Genomic DNA, 22201 nt, shown 5'->3' with positions numbered 1-22201 from the left:
TGACCTCACTCCTGCTCTAGGTGAGGTCTGGTCCTCTAGTCTTGCAAATGGCTAGGAAGAGGGAGTGTCACCTCAAAGGACATAGATGAGTGATCAGAAACGATGAAAATCCTGACTGTCCAGACTCCATTCAGATGTGTACTGTCTAGGCTTATGCTCAATTGTATATGTAAAAATCCAAAGTAAGGGTTATGCTCTGCTACTCTGGCAGCCATGTTTTAAGGGAAATTGTTTTGATGGCAAGTTTCCTGTGAAATGCTTTGTGGCCCAGGAGGTACAGGTTTTAGATAAAGCACAGTTCTGAAAAGTGACCACACTCACTGTCTCCCCTGCAGCCTACAGACTCTGGGGGTCTGGTCCTCCCTGACTTTCTGGCCTTATCCCCACCCCACTCTCCCTCTATGCTCAGCTCAGTCCTACCCTGGGACTCCTGCACTGGCTCCTGCCTCTGCCCTTGGACAGCTGCTCACATACCCCTCCTTCTCTCTCTTACTGCCCTCAGGTGTTGGCTCAGTCCCGGACTTCTCATCACCTCATGAAAGACACCTGCCCAGCACTCTGTCCCACAATAGGTATTACTTGACATGCGGGGGCCTCATGCCTCAGAGTCTAACCTTCCTGAGAGCAGACAGGCCACTCACTGCTGTATCCTATCCCTGGAACAGGATCTAGCAATAAATGTCTGTTGACTGAGCTGGTGAATGAATGAAAGAATATTTGCAAGACCGTGGCTTCATTTGTTTCTGTAATTTTCCATGTACAAACCTTTCATGTGGTTTAAAGATCTCAAAGTTGAACTATAAATGTGAATTTGCCATTTGCCATTCTAACATTGTGAAGGTTTATAAGGAACCTAAAGATATAAATGGGATAGAATGAAAGTTAAAATTTGCTAAAGGAGATCTTATTTGAATTAAGTAACTGGTGTATTAAAAAAACCATAACAACGGAAGTACAATTATCCTTGTAGGAATTTAAAAGGATAGAGCTAACCAGATATAAACACCTGCCTAACTAATAAAACCCATGAGAAACTACCTGGATGTGACAAGCTCAGAACACTGGGACATCTATGATGCCCTTGGCCTCATATTTATCCCAATAAAGCAACACTTTGAAATGAAAACCAGAGCTCTCAGAGGTCCTGCTGCCATTTGCTCCCCACTACAGTCCTTCATGAAGATTCAATGTGAAAATTAGAAATTACAAGTCTTATGGTCGGTTGTGGGCTAAATTATTTTCCCTAAACATTTAACCTGTGGTACTGTGATGGGATCTTGTTCAGAAATAGGATCTTTACAGATAGGGCTAAGATGGGGTCATAGTGGCTTAAGATGTACCCTAAATCCAATTTTGCCAGTTTCCTCATGAGAGAAAAGAGTCATGCACACATGAAAGAAGTCATATGATGACCTGGGTGACTGGAGTGACACGCCTGTCAGCCAAGAAACACCCAGAGCAGACAGCACTCTCCAATAGCTGGAGTCAGGCTTGGAACAGATCCCCCACCTCCAGAAGGAATCAACCCTACCAATAACTTGACTTTGGCCTCCAGAATGAGCAAGTTTGTGGTTCTTTGCTATGATAGCCCTGAGAAACTAATAACGAATATTAATAAGAGCCAGCCTATACTTGTTTATTTTGGTGGTACAGGGTTTGAACTCAGGGCCTTGTGCTTGCTAGGCAGGCACACTTACCACTTGAGCCACGGACCCCTTTGCTTTAGTTTATTTTTCAGATAGGGACTTGTACTTTTGACCAGGGCTGGCCTCAGACTGCAGTCCTCCTACCACTGCCTCCCAAGTGTTGGGATTACAAACTACTGCTGAATTTCTACTATGCACCAGATTATTTTTAAGTGTTTTATGTGGATGAACCCATTTAATGCTCACACAGGTGCCATTGTACAGTGGAATCCAAGTCCTTAGGGCCCAGCACTGGCAAGTCACAAGGCCAGTGTGTGAACAACTGAGAGAGGCATCCAGGCCAGCAGATTCCACAGCACACTGGCTGACCAGTGCATCGACTGACTCACAGAGAAGGAACAAGGTGGGCTCCATCTCTGGGACTCAGAAGCATCTTCTCACCGTGGCAGTATCAAAACAGTTCATGTAATGTTGTTTCTGTGGGAAAATGTGCTTGGCTTCCAAATAACACTGAAGTGTTACAGTGCAATCAGTTTGAGAGTAAAGGGTCCTCCCTTCTGAACTGAGGAACAGAGACTGGAAGGAGGCACTTTTTGGAGGATGGGAGGATGTCTACTGTGCCCTGGTCACCATCTGTGACCAAAGGCTTTTCTTTCAGATGAATGTAAATTAGCTCCAGGATGCCTGAAAGGCCAAACAATGCATACACACAGAGTGCAGAGCATCTCCATAGTTGTTCCTTCTTTTCTAGGATGATCCTCTTAAGTCAAACCAAAGCAGCCCTAATAAACTAATGGTGCCAGGTTAAAACTCCCTCTATGGAACAGCTGAGGTTGTATACTTGCTTTAATGGAAATACTATTTGCAGGGGACATTCCTGCAATGAAAGAAGAAATTCAGAAAAAAAAATGTGAACACACTCTTCTTCAAAAAGGCAAAAGATATCAAAACTCTTAATATTTTGTTTGTCTGTGAGACAAGGATCACAATGGCCTCTACCTTGTGATCCTCCTGTGTCTGTCTCCCGAATACAATTTTTATAAGAATGCACAACCAGACTGAAGTCAGGATATTTAATAGGGAAAGATAAAAGGTTAAAAACAAAATACCCTAGTATGAGTTAATTTAATGTAATTTTCTTTGATGAGAGCAGTATTTGTACATTAAAATTTTTCTTTTGGTAGTACTGGGGTTTGAACTCAGGGTCTCATGCTTGTTAGGCAGGTGCTCTACCACTTGAGCCACACTTCTAGCAAAACATATTTTAAGATCTATGGAACATAGAGAGTGGAAGTTTCCCTAATACAATCCCTCAGCTATCTAGTTCATTAATAGTGCTTGGAATTTTTTTTCTCTTGATGAATATGCTATTTACAGATGCTTAATTGTTTGTGGTCAAAAATTGGATCATGCCACTTCAACTGTTTGTGAACTATTTTATTTCCTTTGTATACTTTCCATGTTTCAACAGCAAACTATGGGCCGGAACCAGTAGGAACACCTTCAGCCTGTATTAGGCGTGGGTATCCTCCCACTTCTGCCCAAACAGACTTCTGGATGCAATTCCTCAAACAAAAACTGTAACAGAATATCCTCCTGTATCCAAGTAGGAGACAGTAGGAGAGTAGGACATTATGACTGCCTGGTGCTTCCGTGCTATCTCATGAAGTCATGCTCTCACTTGGCCATTCTCATTTCTCAACTGTTGTGGGGCTAGAAATGTTTTTAAATTTTATCTAAACTCAGATAAAAATGATTTTAAAATATTCCTGTGTTTTAAAAATGAGATTATGTGTCTTACGTATGACTTTTTGGAGCCATCACCAAGATTCCTAAGGGCCCCACTTCTGTTCATGGGCTAGGGGTAACTTTTTACTCTGGGCCCACGGTTATGACACACAAAGAAAACACGTCATTTCAGAGTCGGCTGAGCATTACGTAGTGTAGTGCTTCCCGTTGGATGACTTCTCTGTTTTCTCTCCTATAACAATACAGCAGTTTTATAACTGCTAGGCTGGAGTCTTTCAAAAAGCAGGATATTCCTATTATTCTCTGGAATGATTGCTTTAATTCCTATTTTATATAACTATTAATTTTCATTGCTCAAGCATCAATATACCTTGTAGTTAAAAGGTCAAAAACAGTTTTTTAGTTGAATAAACTATCACAATGTAGCTTTGAAAAAAAAAATCAGTTCTGTTGTCTGTATTCTCTGGATGAAACAGAGCCACGTGGCAGGCAATCTTGAAACACTTGGGTCCAGAAAATCATCTCCTGGTTTTCATTTTTCAATTCGCCCTTGTTTTTTAATTTTACTGATGAGTTTAGGCATCACAAGTTCATGTTTCCACAGTATTTTTCTATTCTAGGACAAAAAGGGAATATATGAAGTATTACAGGATGGTGACAGTGTTGAAGAAGATAGGTTCTTGGTCTGTTTTCTGTTACTGTAACTGAATACACAGCCGGAGTAACTTATAAAAGAATACAGGTTTGTTCAGTTCCTGATTCTCAAATCTGGAAAGTCCAAGAGCAGGCACCAGATTTGTTAAGAACATGGTGGAGAGAGTCAGATGGCAAGACAGAACAAACACGCCAGTGTGAGACTCTCTTCCTCTTTTATAAAGTCACTATTGCCATTAGGGGGACTCCACTTCTGAATTATCATTAACGTATGACTTTGGGGGACCAAGTTTTCAGCACATGAATTCCAGGGAAACACCCAAACCAAAAACCATAGCACTGAGGAAAATTACAATTAAGACAGGAATTTCTCAAATTTCACTGAGCACTATGTGATTTCTTGCTATCACCTGGCTGACAGGCACAAATGTGCACACACACAAACAGACCCAGGTGAAGACAGGTGTACACGAAGATGGGAGCACCCCTCCCCACCTTGTTCCTTCAAGTTCTTCAACTTAAGTTCATAAAAAAGCTCAAGGGTGCTACCATGAATGTTGGCCATTCTCTCGGAGACTCCTTTCTCTGAGGGGAACTCTGAGATTAGTTCTCATCATGACAAGCCTCCAGAAGTCTTGGCCACAGAGTACAGGGCACATTACCCCAAAGTCTAGGTGCCAGTCTGCTTCCTCTCCCCAGCCCTCACCAGGTTTCTGCTGCTGGCTCTCAGAAGCATCTCTGCAACCTGCCCATTTATCTAGTGGGATGCTGGAGGTTTCATTGATCTTGCGAGCCCCAGAACCTTCCAGTGTGCTCCCATTTTGTGTGAGAGGCAGTCATTTACCAGAGAAATGATGTTAAGATACTGAACAGCCAGTGGTCAGGGCCACCACCTCCTCAGGCCTGGATCTGGGGAAGGTAGGCTCGTGGCACAGCCTGGCTGGGCATCCATGGCTCAAATGTGCAGGCCACCTGAGCTGCTTTCCCAGAACTCCCCCAGCTCGCTCATTTACATTTTTTTACAGAAAAAGAATCACAAAGTGATTCATGGTTGGACAGGGCCAGAAGTCAACCAACAGTGAGTGAATGCATTTGCAATTTTATCTTCACTGATTACTGTAGATAATGATCGAGTATCATTTTTTAATTAAGTGGACTAAAAGCCAGGCAAGCAATCAGTGGTACTGTGCTGGTACTGGAAGTTCAATCTCCCCTTCATTACCAGGGCAGAACAAGCTGTCCCCAGAAGATTATTAAACACAGGACACAATTTGCTTAGATGACAACATACAAGAAATATTGGTCCTTCAACCCCTTCAAACCAGGGGTAATTAGTCCTCTGCAGGCCTTTCTCTGTAACAGAATAGCACAATGGAACAGCAAATGCTTTTTTTTTTTACTTAAAAAATTATCAGTCTAAGCAAAACATGGGATTCGTAATGCCTCCGGCACTGGGCTTTCTAATGACATTTAAGAAAGCATTCATTTTGTCCCTGCACCAAAATCTATAAAGAAGCTTCCCAAGATCCCCAGTTAAAAAGGCTTCATAGAATGTATCAAAGCTATTTTTTAACTTAATAACAGCCTCTGAGCGCTCACCCATGGAAAAGTCATGTCACGTATTGAAAGTGTTTCAGTTTGTAAGAAGGTAAGCCATCGAGACAAAGTACAGGGCGAGTCTACATGCTCACTTTCCCAAAAGGAGAATGTGTACCAGTCTCTGTGGCCCATCTCAGTTCCCGTGAAACATCAGCCCATGGGGAAAGTTTTCTCCTGTTCCTATAGCAAACAACCCAGAAATGAGTATGTCAATATAGATGCAAGTGTGGGAGCTGCTTTCATCAACTGTATTGAAAACAAGCTACAGAAAACAATGAAAGAAACAGAATTTAGACTAAAGGCCACCACCCTCCTGAAGATACTTAGGTGAAATTCACCCCAGGCAATCATCAAGTCTAACTGCAATATCCAATTAGAAGATTATCCTTTCATGTATCACCATTAAACAGTTTAAATATGCATCATATGCATAATAATTAAAGAAACAGCAACTGTTTTGATAAGACCCAGTAGTGTGATCAAGAGTACACCCTTACTTCCAATTCAACTTAGAATATTCACATTGCACCCTCATATCCCTTCCTCCCTCAGTTTGCTCAGTTTGCTCCTGGATCTGAGCACAAGAAGGCCATGACCACCAATGCCAATGCCAGGGATGGGGCTCTGGGGAGGAGCTGAAGTGAGCAACACCCAGAGATCTCTCCTCCATGAGGGCAGCAGGACATGGGGATGTTGACATAAATGCCCATGAGCACAAAGCCAGGTGGAGGATGGGAGACATCTTGCTCTCATTGTTTCTACCTGTGTTCTGGCCAGTTCCTGCCCTTCCACAGCTTGGCATGTAACCATTTAAACCCCACGCCCTGCTCTGGAAGGTCTGGTTGGAAGCAGATGTCCTGCACGTGCTCTAACACAGAGTGCTCCACAGCAATGGAAAGAAGTTTCTCTCCTGCCACAGAGCATCTTCTGGGACTCCATCAGGTTGCTGACCAAGACCTCTCCCTGATGGCTGTCTCTCTGTCACAGCTTACTCTAGATAAGCCTCAGGGAGGGTACTAATGGCTGACCACTAGGCACATAGTCTTTCTGCTGGAGGTTTTTCCCAGAAGAGCAGGTTATGAGGACATATTGTAGGCTGGCAGCAGTGCTTATGTCCTCAAGTGAAATGAAAACAAATGAACTAACAAAAAGCCAAAGCCACACACGGTTCCACTTATGTGAACTGAAACTATGTGTACGTTGGGTATGCAGACATATACAAAAAAAGTTAGTCTTTAGCAACCTTTCCTTCTGGTGAATGATAAAGGATTGTCAGAAATAAACAAAAGGAAGAGGACTTTTTAAATTCATATTTTTGAATTTTACTTTTACTTATTTATTAAAAAAATTAGGGACCTACTATTCACCAAGTAGGCTGACAATACAGAATAAATAAATAGAGTGATAAACCCCATAGCACATGAGAAGCTTGCAATGCTGTGGGAAGCGGAGGGTGAGGCTGTACCAGGCAGGGAAGACTCCAAGCATCTGTTAGTGCAGTGGGCAAAGGGAAGGGCAGGCAAAGTCCTCAGGTATGCCAGGGCTGCACAAGCCAGGAAGGAGAGCCAGGAGGAGAGGTAGCCAGGTCAGTGGGCAGATCACACAGGGCCTTGTACACTCCTATAGACTCAGTCAACCCTGTGAGGTAACCACAGGTGGCGGGGGATGGTAGTGGTCAGACTCAGAGAGAGAGAAGCCCAGTTTGAAGGTGCTGGGAATCCAGGAAAGGGGTGACAGGAGAAGTGTGTCTGGATTTAGTTTTGCCCTCCAGATTGGATGGAAGGCTGTGTGTGTGTGTGTGTGTGTGTGTGTGTGTGTGAGAGAGAGAGAAAGAGAGAGAGAGAGAGAGAGAGAGAGAGAGAGAGAGAGAGAGAGAGAGAGAAAAGGAACAGTTCTAAGTTCCCAGGCTGAGCAACCACAGAAAGAGTAAACTTCACATGAGGGTGGGGAGTAGAAATGAGGAGTTTTGTATCACTTTTAACAGTAAGGGTACACTTACATACTGATTTTACCTAAAACGTTAAAATATGAGCAAATAATGGTAACCTATCCTTAAATTAGACACATTCTATGTGCCTCCTATTTTCATTACCCAAGTGAAAGCAGAACCGAATCCCCAAGACAGAGCAAGCTCTGAAGGACAAAAGGCAGTGTCTGGCTCTCCCGCACCAGGGAGGTAGACCCTAGCTTTCCATGGATGTGAAAAGCAAGCACGCCTGGTGGAGGTGCAGGAAGGTGTACGCCATGCACAGCCTGGAGTGTGAGACTCCACCAGTTGTCAGGCTGTACCTCATGTTCTGCCTCACAACAGCTCTGTGATGTAGGTGGCTTAGCAGGTAATATCAGTGGGCAGAATTATTAGGAAGCAAAGGTATTAGCAGCCTCATTTCTAGGTGAAGAAAATGCTTTATTTCAAAGAGTCACTGCTGCACACTGACAGAAAATCTAATACGTACCATGATCTGGCATTTATGAAAATCAAAAAGCAAAGACTTAAACTAACTTTTAAATCTATGAAGTAGCAGACAAACTCCAGGGAACTAACCCCATATCAAACACGTGGGAAACACTTGCAGACTGAGAAATCCTGCTGCGCAGCATGAATTTTGTTTGCAAGCTGGGGGTATGGTTCAAGCAACAGAGTGCCCACTTAGCAAGGGTGAGTTTGAGTGAAAATTCCAGTACCTCCAAAAACAAAGCGCAGAAGCCAACCCATGAATCTATGCACAAGATAATTCAAAACATCTAATTGCTACACTAAAACCAATATTAAAAAAAAAAAAGGAATTTTGTCCATGTTTTCCCTGATAGGATACTGAGGGGAAAAGGGGTGATTTTCAGACACACCAGAGTGCTAACCGCTGTGCCGACTCTCAACACTGTGGGGATTCCCTGGACATTTTAAGGCCAGGTATCATTGATTCTCTCTGTCTCCCTTCCCCAATCCCTGTTTTTCCCAGCGCGGTGGCATATGCAGGAGGCAAGAGGATTGCAAGTTTGAGGCCACCCTGGGCTACAAAGCCTGGGCTTAAAACAATATAAAACAAAAAAACAAACAACAACAAAAACAAACTCCAAACAAGGGCAATAGTCTGCTTCAATTTTAGGCAAGGGCATTTATAATTTTCAGATATAAGAAGGAAAGTGGCCTTTCTGGTACTTGTGAATGCTTCATGGGGACAGAATGTCATTTAAAAACCCGTGCTTTCACATGTAATATAGGTTGAGTATCCCTTACCCAAAATGTTTGCAGCAGACATATGTTGGGTTTTTGAAAAATTTTGAAATATCTGCATATTCAGATAGTTAGATATGGATATAGAAATATCCATGGATATAGATATGGAATATAGAGATATTTTGAGGAAGGGCCCCAAATCTGAACACAAAATTCATTTAGGTTTCTTATATGCCATACACATTATTTAAAAACTTTTTGTCAATCAAAAAAGGCTTCTGTGTACTGAACCATCAGAAAATAAAGTGTCTTCTCGGTGACCGATGTGGATGATCTGTGGTTGCCTGGCATCACTGTCACTCCTGACTCAGAATTCACATGCTACCAATAAGCAACTGCTGTCTCATACTTAACTCCCATGTATATACTGAGCAGTACTAAGTGTACCATTAATATACTTATTAATAGGACAGACCCTTGATACAGGGAAAAAGCCACATGTCCAGGGTAACCAAGCCACACAGTGGCATCCCCAGAACACCTGCACCAGCTGTCAATGACGAGCAAGCAGTGGCAGCCTTTGGTCAGTCTCTGCCTACAGTGCTGTGTTTTGGTAGAAAGGTTACTGCATGCTGTATTTCAAGTGAGAAGAGCCATCAGAAGCAGGGAAAGTGGGTCCTCTAATGATAAGGAAGTTGCTGGATGGTTGTTTGCAATGTTTCCTCCCAAGTCATCTGTTTTTGTCTTAGAAGTGTCTCTGATTTTATAAAGGGACATGGTTTCTTGTACAGTCGTGAATACACACTGATCTGTCCTTTAGTAAGCCCACCGTGACACGTGTGTGCCATGTCATTCACTGGCATTTCTTCTGCAGTGTAAACAGCATCATCTTCATTATCATATTTTCACAATCAGCTTGATTCAGAACCACTTCAGCTGCTTCTCCATCAGTCAATGAATGAACAACTGGAGCCTCATTACCAATGCTAAAAGCTTCTTCCATATCCACTTCCTCCAGCTTCCTGACAGATTCTGTGGGTACATTTTTTGCATAAGTAGCAGCTCGAATCTTTTTTCCCTCCACACTTGACATAGGTAATCCTACAAAGTCACCACCTTGCTTATCGTCATCACTGAACACAGTTGCAGAGCAGAATTGGTGTCAGGCACACACATCTGCATCTTTCATCTTTGTGTTCTAAGCACTAGAGTAAGATACATGACATCCTTCACCATTCTCTTTTTGCAAACCTGCCACTTATACCTCTTTTCCAGGCTGTTAACCATGATATTCAAGAAAGTGATTTTATACTTACTCTTCATTCATCTGATGACGTTCTGGTCATATGGCTGACTAATGAAGTCACATGGGGAAAGCACCAGACAAAAACACTGTTTTGATGAGAGTTTTGGCTGGAGGATGGCTCGAGGAATAACCACATCTTGCAGCTGCCATCCACTCTAGCTTCCCTGCAGTGAACACAAGCTGCCAGTATAAAATGCTGAGGAAACCAATTATGAAAGCTCACCCTTGTGAGCCATGCCCTTTTGTTACTTGATGGTAGACTAGTAAGAAAGTCACTCCTCTAAAACAGCAAAGATGCCAAATTTTGCCTATCACTGCAAGTTCACACTCGGGTGTGCCTTAGTGTGTCCCAGCAGTTTTTGCCTTGTAGGCACCCTTAATCCTTCCTTGTATGGACATCTTATCGGCGGTAGTCAGCATCTTTCTAGAGCAGTAACACCAACAGTGATGTCAGAAACTTGTTTTGGCATTAGATTTTCATCAGCAGTGACCTTGGCAAACTCAATGAATTTTTCCACAAATACTTAAAAAACCTACTATTCTTTTCTTTCTTTCTTTTTTAAGATAGGATCTTTACTGTTGCCCAGGCTGGTCTTGAACTGAGCTCAAGTGATCCTCCCACATCAGCTTTCTGAGTAGCTGGGGCTTCAGGCATATACCACCACACCTGGCTCTGCTCTGTCTTTTCTTACATTTACACAACCAGCCTGTTGAATATTCACAATTTCCTTCAATTTAAGTTTATTGTGATCCATCTTTGCTTGCTTCAACACCAGGATGCTGTTAAGTGGCAAGTGTTCACTGAGATGCTGACAGACCCACTCTTGCAACAAAACTGAGACCTTTCTGTTCAGCTTCATGCAGTTTGTCTACTTTTTGTCAAATTGATTCCTTTCTTTCAGCATAGAACTCAACAGTTTATCCCTCTGCTTTTCCATGTCATACACATTGGTCATCCCGACACCATCCTTTCTGTGGGATGTTTTGTACTTACACTTTGGCTTAGCTTCTCCAACAGCTTGTTGGGGTCTTGCTGTGCTATAAACATAGATGTCTCTTCTTTTTCTTACACCTGTTACCTATAGGGACAACTGTGGAATTTTTCTTTTTCTTCTTTTTTGATATTTTCCACCATATCTTTATATCACAAGGCAGATATAAGCAAAAACACACAGCAAATGATGTACGTAAGTCTTGGCCTCACATGGAGGCGTCCTGGGGATGCTATTAGTGACTGACTTGCACACGTACCATGTCATTACCTCTGTGAATATGCTTGAGTATAGGAATCTAGATGTGCACAGAAAAGATACAACAAGGATGAAAGGGAGGGGTCTTTTTTCCCTTGGGGATGCTGAATAAACTGTACGTTGTATGTCTGTACCTTGATTGTAATTGTCACATGAGGTCAGATGTGGAATTTTCAACTTGTGTCATGTCAATGTAAAATCTTACTACATTTTGAATTTTAGATTTTTAGATTAGGGATGTGCAACATGTATAAGAATATTTTCCAAAAATTACCACCATCTCACTAAAACTATGAAGTCAATAAAGAAGCAATAAGCATGGCTTAGAATCAAATTGGTCTTCTCTCTCCTATGTATTTTTGTGATTCTCCCTTGATTTTTGCAAGAGCAAAATGGAAGCGAGACAAACACACTATGACTAGATTTCATCAATGTGGCCATGAAACACATAGAACTGAGTTAGTAGGTGTCGACACACAGGACCAATCTGCAGGTCACCTAGAGGACCAAGTCACTATGTCACAAAGACATAAGCTTATCCTTAGAGTATGTGAGATGTCCTTGCAGCAATCTCTGTGTGACGCCAGGTAAGGTAACTTTGACTATGCCTGCATCTCACTCATTGGATGCGTGAATGGCTGACAGGCATTCCTTTTGATCTTAAAGGAGTATGAAAAGTCATTAAGACAGAGTACTGAGGAGAAAGATGAAAAACGAACAAAGCAGGCAAGCATTTAATTTCCCTGGGAGGAGGAAGATCTTGATTTTAAAAAAAAAAAGGAGTGGGGGGGGTCAGATGAATCACTTAGACCATTTCATCAAAGGCTTAAAACTCACATGGGTTATGGAACACAACTAAGGAAGAGAATAATTTCTTCAAGTTATATGCCATACCTTTTGATTATGTTTTTCTTTTTTTTTTTTCATTGAAGGAATTACCTACCATAAAATCATTTTTTCTGTTAATCAGCACTAGGAGGAACAAAACAAATCTTTCCCAGTTTATCTGGAATGCAAGGCAGCCCTCTGCAGCTCAGAGTTTCTGGTCACGATCATTCATTTGCTGCTTATGGAAGCAGCTTGACCCACATGTTTTTTGCCACAACCTCTCATCTCCTCCACTGCTGACAACTCATAAACACACAGGTGTGGCTGCATTCCAAGGAAATTTCATGTACAAAAAAACCAGGCAGGGGTAGTTTATCACTCTGAGATGTGAGGAAACATAGTCTGTTCTTTTCGCCCAGTGAAATCAGAAGGACAAATTTCAATGCTACCTAAAATTATCTTTTCACTCATATGATGGATTGCTAATGAGGTCTTCCCTTACTATGTCCCATGGGAGCAGGCACTTCCTGGCTTTGTTGTTACGTCCTCCAATCTAGAACTCTGCTGACAAACAGTGGGGATTCAAAACAGTACTTGATGAATGAATAAAAAGATAACATGGAATTAAAAGACAAACTGGAAAACAGAGAAAGAGGGGAAATAAAGAACAGGAGACCCAGGGCACATCTTCTAATAGCACAGGCACCTGGAGCAAAGACCATGCTCTCTCTGTGGTTACTAAGTCAGAAGTGGAGAACATGAGTGTTTATGGGGAAGAATGTTACCTGGGCGTGAATAGAGAGGTACTGGAAGAGGACAAAACATGTCCTAAGAATTCTGCAATTTTCCATCAGGTCTGTTCTCTCTTTATATTTTCTTATTCAAATGCTCTTGAAAACCAGATTTGCCCAATAAAACATGCTTCTCTTAATTCCTTGTTGTGAGTGTGATTATGGAGATAACACAAGGGCAGAGATGCGGGGACTTGTCTGCAACATCAGGCCAGTGCCCACTCCCCGCCATCTAATAGCTTCTTAGTTCTGCCACAGAAAACATGCAGGGCTTTGGGCACATGAACCATGCTCCAGAGAAGGGTTCCAGGACTGTGGTGGCCATGCCCTGGGTCCTCAGAAGTGGTGACTGGGGCTGAGACCAACCAGTGGAGGGGAGGCCTGCCTTTCAACTCTACTCAACTGAGCACCTGCCGAGGGAGAAGACTGAAGCCATGAGGCAGTTTCCCTGGAAACTGAAGAGAAGGAAAAATCCTCAAAGGAGAACACAGGAGGCCCTCCCTCCGTGAGATGTCATTTCACTGTCTCATCTATAGTTGCAGAAAAAAAGCCCACACAACTTTGAGAAAAATGTAAAGTGAAATTACTTATAGAGGTTGTATCACTTGGCTCCCCCACCCCCTGCTTTTTTTTTTCTTTTTTTTTGGAGGTGCTACAGTTTGAACCCAGGGCCTCACACTTGCTAGGCAGGTGCTTTACCACTTGAGTTATAATCCAGACCTTTTGGTTGTCTTCTATTTTTGCCTGGTCTGGCCTGGATCTTGATCCTTTTATTTATGCCTGCTGTATAGCTAGTAACAAAGGCACACAGCACCACACTAGGCTTACTGATTGAGATGAGATCTTGCTAACTTTTTGCTCAGGCTGGCCTGGAACTATGATCCTCTCAGTTTCCAATTCTGAGTAGCTGGGATCACAGATGTAAGCCACCACAGTCAGCCTCACTTGGATTTTCAGCAGAAGCAATTTAAGTCCAGTTTGTGAGCAGGTATTTCTTTTTCAAAAAATTCATTATTTCCTATTAGTTGAGAAAACCAAGTAAGAAATCTATGTTGTAAAACTCCACAACATAGCTAGACCCATTCTTCTTGATCATTCCACATTCACTTGCTGAAAACAAGGATTCAGTTTAATCTCCTTCTACATTTCCAGAGACAATGGGGCAAGGTACCTTGTGAGAACTGATGATCAACTGTTTCCGGGCAAGAAGATACACCTGTCACACCATCCATTTAGTCATATATTTACATAGATTTCATATTACTTGCTCCTTTCCAAGGATATTTTGCATGTACATAAATTATGGTAACAATTGTTTTCAGCTGCCATAACTCCTTGTGGTAATGGCCCCAGGAGGTACTAGCTGGCATTAGAGGACAGTAGGTGGCTGCAGCCTGACATGATGGGACAACCCTATGGTAACCACAGTTATGTGTGTGAGACACAGAGACCAAGAGGACATCCAGTAGCTTTTGCCAGAGTCATCAAACATAGCATGGTTGAATGCTTGTTCAGTACAGAGTAAATAAATGGAATTCCTGAGGCTTATGGAATGTCTGTAAAAAAACCAGTTCGGGATTAGACCTGACATTTTGACTCTCCAAATCACAAACCTTTTCTGTTTTAATTCATTATCTTTAAATTTAGTCCACTGGCAGAAAAAAAATCAGCTAAATTTATACAGGCTAGATGAGAATTTGCAAACATTCAGTAAAGGTGATGTATGTTTCATTTTCTGCCTGGCTAGTACTGCTTAAAACACATGGTAATGGTGTCTTGGAGACTGATGAATCTGGACTCTTTCTGGTGACAATCTTTTATAACATCCAAGGCTTGCAATGAAAAACTCTCCACCTAGAGCCTCCATTTATGCTGGGCAACTCCATCAGCACCAGTTGCGATGTGTTACAAACTGGAGGACACAGCAAGGATTTTGGCTGTGTCTACCACACCTGCTCTTGGTTCTGGGATTTTCTACTGCTTGGTTGGGAAACTGACAATAGCTCTGAGTAGAACAGTGGCTACCAGACTGTGATCAGGTATGAAGGAACCAAGAGGCTGAGCAGATGCATACTTGGCATTTGCAAACAGAAGCCACACTGTTCAAAAGCAAGGCCAGCTGATGGACCAGCCATGATGGACCAGCTCGTGTCAAACTATCATCCTTGATAATTTTAACAAATGTAATCATGGTGTCTTACAGCAAGCTCAATCTCTGAAAGAAACGGAGTCTGGAAATTATTCGTTCCCTACTTCTTTATTCCTAAAGGACCAGGATACCTTTGAAAAAACTTTAAAACTACCATTCTCAGTCACCTTAGATTTTTTGGATACAAAGTGTACATGCTTAGTTAGCAGGTACTCTTTCATGCTCATCCTATTTGTTGGTTTTATGTTTGAGTCCCACTTACCATAAGGAAAATGTCCCAGATACGCCCAGAAAATCCCTGCTGCTTAATTCACCTGTTACTGGTGCAGATTTTTTACTCTTTTTAAAGAATATGTTTTTTTTTTTTAATTTTAAAGGTTTTTAAGGAAAGGATTAAAAGTCCCTTGCTTATCCCTTTTCCCTCTGCCAGTCAACTTTGGTGTAATCCATGCTACTTGGTTTACTGGCACAAAGAAAACATTATCAGGAAGAGCAATGAGCAAGTCATTTGATCATGTCTACTATGGATTTTCTACACATGTGGTTCATGTACTTTATGAATTATCTGTGGCAGTGGTGCTATGCAACAGCAATGTAGGATCTTAAACACTTATAGGTGGAAGAAAATTCAGAGATGACTGAATCTAACTCACTCATTTTCTAGTGGGAAAAAAATGGAGGCCCTGGTTGGTCACATGGTCACACTAGTGCCCATGTGACCAACCACAGTCCAGGTGGCACTCAAACCTGGACTCCCAACCCTTGGCCCTCTGTACCAAGGTCCCTGAGGCTCAAGCTTCTTGGTAACTACTCTCATTTGCACATAGACACATATTTAAAAACTGATTTGGAATAACACAGTTGTGATTAAAAATTCTGCTTCATTGTACAATCTTAAGTGTGTTTTGTACTCCAAGGTCAAACACAAATGTCAAAAGGTTATTGATAGAGTACACTATACATCTTTCTAAAATGGAAGATTGGATCCTGGATAATGATACCATGTTTCATCATCCATTTAAAAATTGGAATAGGCTTAATTTGTGGTTCAACCAAGATCAAAGGTAGCTTCTGATACTTTAAAGATTTTTGATTTCTCAGTTATGCAATCTAAAAGCATCACACGTTTTCTTATTTAAGGAAACTTATAGTGAATATTTTTGGAAACCTCGATTTTTAGTAATACAGAGTGAAATCCATGTGCTTTGTACACTGAGTATTCTACCTCATCCATTCTTATAATGGCATACATTTGTACTACACAGAATAAACTCTACTTAGAGATGGAACCCCCAAAGTAAGTTATGTTAGAAGTTTCAATTATCTATATATGTGAACACTTCTTTCTTGCATTAGTGTTGATAACTAGGAGCACATAGGGATGACTGACAGCCAACTCCAACTCATGGTAATGGTGATCAAATACAGGTCTTCCTAGTTCCTTTACTATTTTGAGGCCATTTACGGTGTTAAACAAATCTCATCTTCACATCCTGGTAGAATAAATTTTATATCCCAATATCACCTTCCTCCTAAGCACTGTGCTGTTCTGCAGGCTTGAGTGACATATGACCAAGGACTACTGTTAACAATGCTGATCCAACAAAAGCTCTCCAGGAAACTCAATGCCCGGGCTGTGGGGTATATGGTCATCACAGATTCCAGAGCCTTTGATGTGCCACCATGCTGCTCAAAGACTCAGAAAACCAGTGCTTTTTAAAGTGTGGGACTCCAGAGGGCAGAAAGTAAAAACAACATAAAAACTGCATGCACAAGGGAATATCTGTTTGGCAAAATCTTACTTCATCCAATGTTCACTTGATTATTAATTAAATTAAATTAGAGACTGAAACATGCCAATGAAAGTATAAGTATCCTACAAAGACAAAACAGTTCCATTCCACTTACTCTAAGACAGAGTTCTACGAACTAAGGAATTAGGACAAAACTAGAGAATGAGAAATGTTTTACTAACTAATCAGTCTAGACAAATGACTGAAAAAAAAAACCATGTGATTATTTAACAGAGAAATAAGCTTATCTTGAAAAGGTCAGGTCTCGTTCTTAATTCTCACACTAAGCAGTAACTATTTCCTAGCCTCTGGGGGCTACTTAATCAGGGTGGCTCTCTAGGCTGTCTACTTTAACTGATGTGATCCAGTACCTCCGGATGGCCACAGTAAGGGCCTCTGGTGAGCTGGCACAGGGACAGATGACCTCCTGCCGAAGGCCTTTACTCTGGAAGACATTGAGAAATGCATCACAAGAAGAAATGGACCCTAGAGGGAAAGAAGGACAATGATCAGACAAGAGCAGCTCCATGACTGATTTTAAAATATCCCATAGTATTAAATAGCTTTGCTGTTAGGATTTAGGCGCAAACAGTTAGGCAACCTGGAGATATAACTCATTTAAATGATTTATTATTTATGGTTCAACAAAAGATGATAGTCTCAACAAGCTCATAGAACTCAAGAATTTAAAAAATGCAACTTCTAAACTTAAGACATTTATGCTGACTGAGGAGCTTACTTTAATAACTTTTCTAAAATGTTTTCCCTATTTTCAGTATCAAGTTCTAAGAAATTCATGAATCTACACTAGAAAAAGAAAACTTTCCTTTGTACTAACTTGAATGAGATTGAGGTAAAATTATAGGGAATATAACACGTAAACCATTTTCAAATACAGATTTACTTTGCAAGATGCATTGTTCCATAGCACTATGGATTAAAAATTATTTATTTCCTTAGCTCACAGTTTGCTGAATTATTTTATAAATGAAAGAACCATTCATAAAACTATGCTATCTGTTTATAAGCCCACTTTGGTTTATCAAGCATTAGGAAAATATATGTTGCTTTAGTTTATAAATGTGGCCAGAAACATTTTTTCATTTAATTCCCATCTATTCATCCACTTGGCTTCTAGCTTTATATACCTCAAAAAACAAAAACAACAGCAACAATAACAACAAGAAAAACTTATCTGCTTGCTTCAAATGATTAAAATATTTCTTAAGGTACATAAATGGTATGCTGTAAAAATGCTACTTTACGCATCTGGGAATTTTTTGTTACAGGATTTGATAATGAAATTCCATTAAAATAATAGATGAATTTACTGGTCAATTATACTACTATAGATCATAAAACATTAAGTTCCAATTTCTTGAGCACTCAGTATATACCACTTAAGGATTACTTCTTTTAATCCCACCTTCATCATCTGGGTATCATTTCACAACTGAGAAAATAATATTTAAAAAGGAAGATTTTCTATAGAAGCAGGATTTTTCCTTTAATCCCAGGGCTGACTGCCTGCAAACATGTTGGTTTTTAACCATTCTGCCTACCATGCCTTTGTGCTTTAGTGAATAATACTGGTGAGTGATGTTAAGACACTACCTCAACTAAGATAAAGATTAGAAAAAGAAATGTCACAGCATAAAGTAGGACACCCAGAAAAAGCAGGAGCTCTGTTTAGGGCTTGCCTGTCTTTCGAGTTACAATGGACTCTTCACTTACAGGGATTTGCTCCATCGGCCACTATCAACATGCGGAGAGAGGACAGGTTGACATCTCTTTGATCTCTGTGTGCTACCAAAGCCCAGTGCATGTCTCTTGATTTCACACAAGCCACTTTTGCTACAAAGAAAAACAGAAGTTATCACGTGTCACCATCAGACCAGGCTGATATTGAAATAGTCAGGTAACTGAGATTCACGGAGAATGGTGAGTCATCTTTGTCACCAAAATACCGTTAGGCCACAGGGAAGACCAACCTTTGTACTGGCAGACCTTCTGGATCCAGGAGAGGGGATTTACCTTCATCAGCGAGTACGGGATGCTAATGACATGCATCATGTTCATGACACTCTGAAATCAATGAACGAACACAGAGGTAAGCAAGGAGGCATGCGACAGAGGATAAGGTTTGCTCCTACACAGCAGGTAACACATCTAAACAGAGGCTCAGCAGGAAGAAATGGACCAGAGAGCTTCGCTGAGGCACTCAAGGTAACACACGAAAGAAGAACTCTCATGGGGCAAGTGCAGAGCTCAACACTATTCTGTGTATATCTTTTATAATCCTTTAAAAAGAAAGTAACTTTAAAAGGAAGTAACTTCCCAAAAGTATCCTATAACAGAGCCTCTGCATGACAGACCACCCAGCAGGTAACAATGACTTGTTGGTGACCAGACTGTTCCCCTCAAGTGACCACAGTGGTAACTCCTCCAGAACCTCTGGATAATGATTTACCCAGCCACCCTCTGACCAGGACTGCTCAACAGTTATGCATACCATATGCACCATACCCCAAATCCTTTATTTAAACCTAAAGCTCACATCTATACCCTGGAAAATGGGTTGAAATGCTAACTTTGTCTCTTCCTATGGCATGCCTGGGCTATTTTAAAACCTCGTATCTCTGCCCTTCACCACTACTCATCTCTTTATTTGGCACATAAGGGTGGGTGGCCTCACATGTGGAGCCCCTGAAGTTGAGTCTAGGGCCCAAAACTCTGGTTTCAACTCCATTCTCTCTGCTTGTGTTTTTCCTCAACTGCCCCTGACAGAATCAAAGAATTTAAGTACAGATCCTTTTAAGGCCTCTCACTGATATAACCTCAACAGACATTTCACTGAAGAGGACAAGTCTCTAAAGGCATGCTGAAATTCCTTCATCAAGGACAACTATGTAAACTCCTTTCCCCTTTGTAGAATAATGCAATAGCACATTTTCTGAATATCCATAAATTCTGACTTACGAAGGAAAAATAACAAGAACATCCTAGGCAGATGAGCAGTATGGGAAAGTGACCAAACACAAACAAAGCACTGATAATCCTGGTGTGAAATCTTAAGAGCCAAAAGTGGGAACGAAACACATTGAACTTCACATAGGCCTGAAAGGGCTGCTCTTGTAGCTGTAACCTCAATCTATGTGTTCAGGACTCAAGAAAGTAGCTGCTGAAACCAGCTGGTTTACTATGCTGTTGTGAGCTATCGGTAGACAATGTAAGACTCCTAACAATTAGGAGGAAGGGAGCTGCAGAAGGTGGCACATACAGATCTCAATTGGTTCTGACACTGAGCATATTCACCTAATAATAGACACAGTGAGGTGGGTCACTTACCGTCAGGATGCCATGCCAGAGCCCCACATCCTTCTTGAAGTCCAACACGTTCACAATGGTTTCAGCTGTACAAGAGAAAGGATCACAGGCATTTTTACTATGACATGGCTGCACGGACAGAACTGCAAAGAAAACCCAACATCACCTCAGAGAGTCACGATGGGTCTTGGAAGAATAGCATTTCACTCTGTCTTCATATAAATTCTGCAGCCTTTCATCAGACCAGTGAAAAGTGCTGGCCAGGCCTGGAGAGCATTTGCAGGTGAAGACTCTGACATCCAAGTGAAGAGCGACAGCTACCCACATCATCACTTACACACACCTGACTCCATCCCTTGAGAATTTATTTCCCCTACCTGCCCTTTTTCTCTTTTAGGAAGATGTCTTTGCATTTCCCTCCTGTGAGTCTCAGGATGGGGAAGCATGTTTACCACCAGAGGAAGGGGTCAGTTTCCTGTGAAGCCCAGGCCTGTGTTGCTGCTCTACAAGAAGTCTTCAAGGGTTGGGTGGGATGATAAAGGAGGCAAAATTTGCAAAGACAGGGATGAAAGAGTATTCAAGGATTATATGGCATGAGCCTCCAAAAAGAGGAAAGAGCAAGTCAAATGGTCCCATTGACTGTGGCAGCCAAGCTGGGCAGGCAGCTGCTAATGATGCTGGGAGTTTTTCTGAAATTTCACTTGCCAAGCCAGTGTTTCAGCTGCCCATATGCGGCCTCCACAGCTACCACTCACTGCCCAGGGCACTTACCAATGCCATGGCTTACACTCTTAATTTGTTCCTTCTTTCAGTATTTGCCAAGAGTTCAGCATCCTGTAGCCTGCTCTCAGAGTCTAAACTATGGAGGGTAACCAGGAAGAGGGACTTGAAAATAAATATACTCCAAAGAAACATCGTAGATCCCTTTACAGAAGAGAACTTTTAAAACGTAGGATAATTTTACACATATGTATAGATAAAATCACACTACATATACGTTCATATATACACACATATATATTTAAATTCAAAACATTAGGGTCAAGAACACAGATCACGAGGATATAACAAATAAGATGATGATTAGAGACTACGGATCTCTAAGTATGCCATGGGTCAAACATGGCACCTCCACGTGACAAATAAGTTGGTTTTAGAAGGAATGATTATCAAAAGAATGAGGAGACAACGGAAAAAAGTAAGAAAAAGAAAAACATTTCACTCCGAAGTAGAGAGACGGGCAACTCTAATGGTGTTCAGTTCCCAGAAAGAGACTGTGCATGTCTAGCCTGCTGTGGCCCTGCCCCTGAACAGGAGACTGGGGCAGCAAACCAGAAGGTTCCAGGGGAACCTACTTTAACCACCTTTGCCCTTCTCTGTGTCTAGTTAAGAGCTGTTACTACAGTTATTTCTGTTCTCTCTACCTGTTCACCTCCCATAGCCATCATTCGGGGGAAAGAAAAATGCATTCTGCAAAGCAACTGCTCTCCACTGTGGAAGCCATGCCCAGGAGCTTGGAAAACCCACCTGAGAGCTTCTCATTCAATTCGTAGGGTAGAGCTTCTTATTCATGAGCCCTTTTTAAAAAACTGCTTCTAAAGATACATTCAGGTGAATCCATGGAGGAGCACCCACGGTGTTAACTATTACAGACGCAGTTTCGGACCTCCTAATCCATATGGTGAGGCTCCAATTCCCCCTCCTTGTGAAGGTACTTGGAAGTTGGGCCTTTAAGGAAATACTGAATATTAAATGAGGTCATGGAGTGGGGATCTGATTGGCATCCTTATAAGAATGGGGAAAGAGATCTCTTTCCCTAGGTACACATAGAGAAAAGGCTATGTGAGGGCCAATCCAGCAGGCACCATCTACAAGCTTGTAAGAGAAACCTTACCACCAACTATGCCTGCCAGCATCCTGATCCTGGGCTT

General features: G+C 41.6%; 1 protein-coding gene across 8 annotated transcripts in view; it reads right to left on the bottom strand.

Annotated features, from left to right (window-relative positions):
- Dip2c (disco interacting protein 2 homolog C) overlaps positions 1–22201 on the bottom strand; it is a 386747-nt gene that overhangs the window by 75256 nt on the left and 289290 nt on the right. For all 8 annotated transcript variants that reach the window (XM_020160915.2, XM_020160916.2, XM_020160917.2 and 5 more), the window contains 4 exons: positions 20292–20356; positions 18935–19028; positions 18678–18797; positions 17315–17429 (listed from right to left, as the gene is read on the bottom strand). In XM_020160915.2, the coding sequence (XP_020016504.1) occupies positions 17315–17429; positions 18678–18797; positions 18935–19028; positions 20292–20356 (394 nt within the window). The remainder of the gene's footprint in view (positions 1–17314; positions 17430–18677; positions 18798–18934; positions 19029–20291; positions 20357–22201) is intronic.

Source organism: Castor canadensis, chromosome 15, assembly GCF_047511655.1.
Source record: "Castor canadensis chromosome 15, mCasCan1.hap1v2, whole genome shotgun sequence".
Classification (NCBI taxonomy): Eukaryota; Metazoa; Chordata; class Mammalia; order Rodentia; family Castoridae; genus Castor; species Castor canadensis.
Note: the sequence above shows the minus strand (reverse complement) of the source record. Positions and strands in the feature narration are given on the sequence as shown.